Source organism: Dromaius novaehollandiae, chromosome 1, assembly GCF_036370855.1.
Source record: "Dromaius novaehollandiae isolate bDroNov1 chromosome 1, bDroNov1.hap1, whole genome shotgun sequence".
Lineage (NCBI taxonomy): Eukaryota > Metazoa > Chordata > Aves > Casuariiformes > Dromaiidae > Dromaius > Dromaius novaehollandiae.
The window spans coordinates 85,308,645-85,316,317 of NC_088098.1; the positions used below are offsets into that span (position 1 = coordinate 85,308,645).

Sequence of the window (7,673 nt, forward strand, 5' to 3'; positions counted from 1 at the left end):
AGACTTGCAACATTCTTTTCCCCAACATTACTTGTTTAATTACCATTTTTGCACCAGTACATCTTATGCTTTATATACATATATCTTTAATTTTTGCTTCTTCAGCTTTTCAAATACATAATATATTATCTCCAGAATACTAATTAAGACAGAACACAGAATAAGAGGCTCCTGGTTAGTTGCTAATTGGTGCTATAAAGTTCCTTGGTTTGGGGAACTGATATGTACCTGAAATGACACGACCTGACAATGAAAAACGTGAAAAGCCAAGCCAGCCAGCAGAGTCCATGGCTTAGCCTAAAGAATGCAAGGGAAGGAAATGGACAGCCAGCACATTACAAATTCAGAGAAGGCTGGAAGCTGATGTACAGTGAGACTCAGGAGCAACTGGGGTGGGGGAGAAGCAGGGGGAACACCAAAAGAGCCAGGGGATCAGGATTACGTGACTAAACATACATCCAAGAACAGTCTTGTCTCCACTTCCCCAAGTGGAACTGCAGCAGCTATAGAGCTATTTAAAAACAAAACAAAACAAAAAACAAATAAACAAAAAACTTAGCTTCCCAGAGGGATGGTCAAAGTGAAACTTTGTCTCCAAAACACCCTCAGTGTAGTAAGAAGACAGAAAGGACCAGAACCTTTGCAAGTGCAAGGTGTATACCAGTAACTACTCTTTAAGAGGCTCACCATGACATTTTAGCCCCAGAGGGCAGAATTTACTTGTACAGAACCCTTGCAGAGTGTATCCCAGTTACAAAAGCGTTGCTGCTGGTCGAGTGTTCGAAACAAGAAGCCTTCCCGTGAAATACATAAGTCTAGTGTTCTGTGAAGTGAGCCACAGCTACAGGAAGGTCATTGAGACCATCTTCGCTGCTAGTGTTTTAGCTAATCAGCTAGCATGGTACAGCTTATGTTTTCTAGCCTGCCCTGGAGTGTTGCCCAGGTAACCTGCACACTCATACCCCCGATAACATCCATAGCTGCTATAGGTGGGATCGTTTACAGACTAAAGGGGCCTAAGGAATCCCTCACAAATGGAACAGGAGAGACTAAGGGCCTTCTGCCTCAGCCTTTCTAACCCCCTAAAACACACAGAAAAGTAGACTATATTCAGGACACATTTAAAAAAAAAAAAAAAAGTTGTAACAATCAGATCACGTCTCTAGAAAGTTAGCCTCACACAAGAAGGAAACCAGGTGGGAAAATCCAGCTGCCACAGCTCTCAGGATTGGGCCTCCTACACATTTCTTGCCCAAATGATGAGTGTAAGGTGAAAGGGGGAGGGGACTGTCTCCTCACTAGAAAATACCTCATCTTCCCACCATGGTTCTTACTGCTGTGTAATACCTGTAACAGTGCAAAGTCACAACACATACTGCTGGACAAACGCACAGACAGGGCTCAGAACAGTGATGCAGGAACATGAAATGCTGAGAGATGGGATCACCTGGTTGTCATCTAGTGTAAGTAACTACTAAATTATAAAAAGGCTTCTCTTTTGTTTTGTTCTTAAAAAAGCTCTTTCCAGTTAAAACAGCCCAATGACATGGAGACCTCTGCATGCAGGGTGGAGGGAGAATGATACTGAGAGAAGTTCCTGCAATGAACCTACAAGCCAAACAAGGAGCCTCACAATGGCGTGCCCATTTGGAGCCACAGCACAGCGGCAGCAGCAGGTCTACTTAGTGTCCTGCATGTCTCTTCCTACAAGAGCACAGGAACATCCAGCACTACCAAGAATCGCACCAAACAGAGGAAGAGTAGTGTCAGCATGGGGAGGTTCACTCCTCACCAAAGACATGCCATAATTAATCAAACAGGATTTTGTGTGGAGACTTAGCAGAGAGACAGACAAAAACCTATCTCCTTGCAGCTTCCATTTATGAGTTGCAGCCCAACACAGCTGCCCTCAGCACTGTAGGCCAAGCTGCACAGGCTCAAATTACTATTGAAAGCAGCCACAGAAAGCAACAGGCCATAACCAGAGAAATTTAAAGGAAAAGGAACTCAGATGCACCTATCCAGCCTACTCCTGTACCCACCTTCCTCAGTATTCTTGCTTTCCCTGTATGGAAACATGGGGAAAGAGAGCTAGGATGTACCATGTAACAGCCAAGTGGGTAGAAGAGACAAGGCTACCTCTCCTCCTTGCCCACCATGCGAGGAGTCAGTATGTTCTCTTTAGGTTCAGTGGTTTCACTGTGGGATCAAAATTAGTATGTTTTGACTGAAGTGAAGATCTACTTTAAAAAGAAGGGATTGTCCTGACTTGTTTCTGATTGAAGACTAGAGAGGTTTGTGCCCCCTCTGATCCCATTTAGTGTTTCTGGAGCCTCTTGGTCATCAGTTTGTTCCATTCCACTGCTTTGACCATTCAGAACTGGACCCAGTTGGATTGCTGAGGAGCCTGATTAGGAACAGCACTGAAAGAAGGAAAGAAAGGACAATCAAAGAAGCAGATCTAATAACAGACTTCCTAACCCATGGCTCTTCCAGTGCCCTTCCAGACTCTGCCCTTCTTATGTGCTGTTCTCTCCACCATAGTTTACCTGGATGCAGCGCTGAAGTCTCCCCAGAGGTCTGTAGTAGCTGGTGCTTTGGACGCAGGTACAGGAGTGCCTAAGTCTAACAGAATACCTAAGGCAGAAAGAGAAGACAAATCTGTCAAAGTAATCAAGAAGAAAACAAAACAAAAAATCCTACAGGCATTTAAATTGTCAACTCACACCACCTCTCCTCCCTGGTAGGTGCAGTGGCACAGCTCCCACCAGAAGAAGGAAGTTGGAGCTGTTACAACAAACTCAGTCCTTAAAAACTCTATTTGCTGAATGTGCACTGAGCCTTCAGCTCCTGCTGCAGGGGTGCATCATCTTCAAGAACCATCCAGTCCCTACCTATCATACCAATTAATATATTACTCCTCCCAGTAGACATAAGGCTCAGACCCAGCACTATTGGGCACAGCCACCATAACAGTTACCAAACAGGCATCACTACCAGTACAAATCACACAGTGGAGCCCAGCCCTAATCAGAAGGTTGTGGTTTCTTCTCACTCAGATCTGTACATACCACTGCTAAAGTCTCTGCCTTCTCCACACACCTCTGTATGGTCACACTTCTAGTACAACATCTAGAAAGCTTCAGCAACTCTACTTTCATCTCCTCCTTTTAGCCCAATCCCACTGTACTTTGCAACTCTTTCTATTGTGCTCTTTATACTAAAGCTGTCTCTCTCCCTTTTGTAAGCTTGTCAAGAAGTGCTTTTCCTGCATCTCTCAACAACAGCTACAGGCTGATCTATATTCTCCTGTGGAAAGCAAATGACCTGGCAGTGTTTTTCTGGATGCCTCACACAGCTCTGCCAGCGCCCAAACAAACAAACACAAGGTCAGAAAATCTAAGCATTTAAGTTGCATATCTAACCCCCCCAGATCATTTTGACCAAGCCACTTGGTTTCTCCTTTTGCAAGAATAAGAGCTAAAATACTGTTTTCCCTTACAAGGGGAAATGATCAGGTGTTATTGTCAAACAAACATGGAGATCATCAGGTCAAAGGCAGCAAAGCCCTCAGGACACATGATGTCTCACAGGGCTGTTAATTGCACTGTTGACACTGGACTGAACACCAGTTCCCTGAAGCATGCCTCAGTCCCCTCTATGCACCCACTAGTGTCAGACAGACTGATTGCTCTGTGCTAACGTTTACCTGCGCTGTTCATGTTACTGGATTTCAGCACGGGCGGTGGTGTGACATGGTTGGCAATGGCTGTGGAAGAAGTGGGAGGGATGGGAGGGACTGCAATTTTGCCTCCTGGTGGGGGTGGGAGCAGGCTTAGGCCCCCTGATCCAGATGCACGGGGCTTGGCTGCCCCTCCTTTCTTGGTCGTCATGTTCTGTATAAAAAGAGGGGACAAGTGAAGAAGCATCTCAACTGGCAAATCCAAAGAAAGAAGCTGGGGCAACCAGACTTCTTACCCCAATGTTCAGTTTGATGGTCTGTCCTTCCTTGAATCCTAAATCTAATTTGGGACGTGTGTCAGCTTCCTGGGACTCCTTGGAGATCTCAGTCTCCTGCTTCACCCACCTAAAAGGAAAAGAGGAAGACATGAGACCCTATGGCAAAGGAAAACAGGGCTTCAGAAAAATGCATGGTTCCTCCCTCCTGCCAAAGGACTAGCTTGCCTTGTCAGTCTAGCAACTTCACTGCTCCCAAAACAGCACAGCAAAAAGCTCAGACCACACAAACCCCCCAAAACCACTGCCCAACACCACACCTGTAGCATCACAAGACCCAAGCTTCTGACTTACAGGTCTGACCCTACCAGACCCTCAGCCTGCATGGTGACTGACAGCATCCTCAAGTGTCCCTGATGGAGCCACAGCTGGGCTTCAAGACTATCCCAAAGAAGCCTGTCTTAAATGAACATGCACAGCTGCCTGCTGCATTCCAGAGGCCAGAGGAAAAACAGCACCCCAGAAATGCATAACTCACTTGAAGTGATCCTGCAAAGAGACGTTGAAGTCAAATGCATCACCCCGATCCATGAAGCCAATGCCAATGAAAGCACTTCGTCCTAATGGCAAGACAGAAGGGGTCACTGGAAGTGTCTTGCAAAGGTGCTCCCATGTTCATTCACTCTCAAATCCTTCTGCTTCTCCTAAACCACTCTGTGCTACCTCCTTTGACAGCTCTGCAGCTGGACAACACAGGCACATAGCAGTTCATTGTTCCTAGTCTGTAGGATGCACCCTTCATCCCATGTGGCACTCTCCAAAACTGAATCCTCCTTCTCAGCCCCTGGACTCTGTGCAACATGGAGAACCCTCCTCTGCTAACCTTGCCTTCCTACCCCTCCAGGCAGGCTATCCAAGCTTTTCAGCACTCCCAACATCATCTCAATCCACCTGGCATACACTCAGCTTCAGCAGGTTAACTCTCTTCCACCCCCAGCACTCAGGCCGTGCATTACCCCTTGACTCACCAGTCCCATTCTGAATCCGAATGACAAAATAGCGGCTGGAATCTGTCACAGTCTCCACTGCAATGCCAGGGTATTGGTCTATGGGAGCCTGAGCAAAAAGCTCCCCTACAGACAAAGAATCAGGTGTTAATGAGAGCAACCTCTTTCTAAACAGAGGTTTCTAAATCTTTCTTTCTAAAACTTGGTTGGGGCTGCCACGCACAGCTCCCAGCTGACTTAGAAGCACAGGCTCATAAGTAGCAAGAACACTTACAATGTTGACAAGCCACACCCCTTCCCTTACCTGAAACCTTATCCTCTAGTTTTATGTATGCAGTTTTGCCTTTGGAGGTCACACGAAGTCGCCCTGTCCAATCTGGATGGTCCAGTTTCCAGTCAGAAGCCCTGAAAAGAGCAGCAACCATTCACTGACAGTACCTCAACATTTACATTTCTGCCCAAACAGCTCAGCTAAAACCTCTGTTCCCAAGCCTTCATCACATTCAGTTGCCTTATTCCACTTCTCTCTCCCCACAAAGTGTGGGAGTCTGCTCCTCTCCATCGTAGGGTTAGCTCCTCATTGAGGGTCTCAGCTCCTCTCTATTGCTACCAGTGTACACAGAAGACTCAGAATAGCCTTTCTTTCCTTTGGATAAAGGAATGTAGATACAGTCCAGATAAGATCAACTCCCTGTCTTTACCTTCATAAACCTGCAGAAGAAGAGAGACTGAAACCCTAGAACTCAGCTGGAAGAGTAAACCTAAAAGGGACTAATAAGCAACTAGTGCGCATCAGAAAGACCTAGAAAATTTATAGCATGCTGAAAAGCCACTTCGTTATTTTACCCCATTGTTGTAAAATGTATCAATATCAAGTACCTCTGAAACTAGAGGCAGCTTGTTTACACTCGGTAAGGCACCATACACACAAGCATACACATCACCTTATTTGGCCCATCAACTTACTTGCTACAAAAGGTTGGGGGGAGGGGTCAATTCGACAGGATTCTACAGTCAGAACCAAACCTTTGTGTCCAGGAATAGCATGAACACCAGTAACACTTCAGCAAGATAAAGCAAATACTACTGACACCATTAGTGTTTCAGAGCGTATAATCTCTCCAGGAACTCCATGGAAACAGCTCAAAGTCACATTCCGCTGGTTTTTGCTAAAGACAGAGAAGTCATTTGTAACTCCTGGCCCGGCATTTTTTTTTATATATATATTTTTTAAAGAGTCACAATCAACTCCTCCTGGCTTCCACCCAAGCCACTCCAAGATCCAGTGGGCCCAATTCAACCTTTAGTTATACCACATCAGACTTGTGCCTCAGGGATAGAGAAAATATAATTGAGGGCAGAAGTTAGTTTTGACTAAAAAAAGCACAGCAAGTGATTTACACATTTGTGTCCTGTGTGAGATTAACTAGTTAATCCCCATTCCTCTACAGCATAGGAGAGGATACTCTTGGTTTTAGGCACAGAGAACATACAGCAAATTTGATACAGATCTATCAGAAACATCAGGTACATCATCTGTAGCTGAAGTTAGTGAAATTGCAGGTGCCTAAGGCCTCAGAAAGCCTGCTCGACTTGCTTAATGCCAAAGAGAAGACAGGTAGTTCAGCAGGCAATAGTGCATACAAGCCTCTGCCTCCCAAACCTCTGTTTATTTACACAGAATGGATTGCGCTGACTGAGCAATTCTGCAGGAGTGCCTGAGCCAGCACACTCTGCCAGAGCTGCACCAGCTCTGCAGCGACAATATGGAGCGTGTGTGTGGGAGAAATACATCTACCACCAGAGAAAGCAGCTATGGTATGACTCAGAGCACACACAAGGACAGATCTGTGGAGTAAGAGGAGGCCATTTTTATAAATTCACCTCTTCTTTGATCCAGGCTGCAAACTCATCACAATACAGGGCATGGGCATCACAAAGCAAAACCAAGAGGTCTAAGGCCACAGCTCCAGACCCTGGCTATGCAGCAAAAAGAAATGATGGCAGCTCAGTGCACAACTGCACCCCCTTTTCACTCCACAACGGCACAAGCAGCCCACACCTCCCCTCAGCAACACTTCTCCCACCCCAGTTTTAGCACCATCACGAGGTGCTGGCATCCTGCAGCACAAGCAAGACGCTGCTGCACAGGCACTGCCACCTATTCCAGCCACCGGCCCCCAGCGAGGACACCTCTCCCCACCTCAGCGAAACACCCACCTGCTCCAGGGCCACCCTTCAAACCCCTGGGCAGCACAGAGAGGGGATGAAGGACAGCGCTGCAGCCGATACTGCCCCAGGAAGCCCCTGAGCGCAGCCGCGCTCCCCATGGCAGCCATGGCGGGGCGGAGCGGAGCGCAGAGCTCCCTGCTCAAGCACAGACCACCCGGCCTCGGCCATAGCTCCTCGGCACCATGCGCTTCCCCCCCTCCCCCCCCCCTTACCTGTATCCACGGTTGGAGGTGCGCGGCGGGATGCGGTACACGTTAACATCAGACTTCACGCAGAGAACAGACTCATACTCCAGCTCAGCTGTCGCCGCCATCTCAGATATGAACCCCAATCACCCCAGCAGGCACTGGCGGGTGGGGAGCCTAATAACTGGGAACGCTTCCGACCGCCATGTTTGCTGAGGGCAGACGTTGTCACAGGAGAGCGAGCGTGGCCATGTTGCAATCAGGCAACGCTAAAAGCGTGGCGGAAGTCATC

At 47.3% G+C, this 7,673-nt stretch overlaps 1 protein-coding gene across 2 annotated transcripts; it reads right to left on the reverse strand.

The window, feature by feature from the left end:
• Positions 1–12: 12 nt before the first annotated feature.
• NECAP1 (NECAP endocytosis associated 1) lies at positions 13–7,673 on the reverse strand. Of its 2 annotated transcripts, none has more exons than XM_026112635.2 (8): positions 7,409–7,673; positions 5,269–5,369; positions 4,986–5,090; positions 4,496–4,577; positions 3,979–4,087; positions 3,710–3,896; positions 2,550–2,637; positions 13–2,423 (listed from the first exon to the last, which is right to left on the reverse strand). In XM_026112635.2, the coding sequence occupies exons 1-8, from the start codon at positions 7,507–7,509 to the stop codon at positions 2,375–2,377; spliced, it is 822 nt and encodes a 273-aa protein (XP_025968420.1). In that variant the 5' UTR covers positions 7,510–7,673; the 3' UTR covers positions 13–2,374. The 2 variants fall into 2 exon arrangements, with proteins under 2 accessions (XP_025968420.1, XP_025968418.1); XM_026112633.2 differs by lacking the exon at positions 7,409–7,673 and adding an exon at positions 7,185–7,355.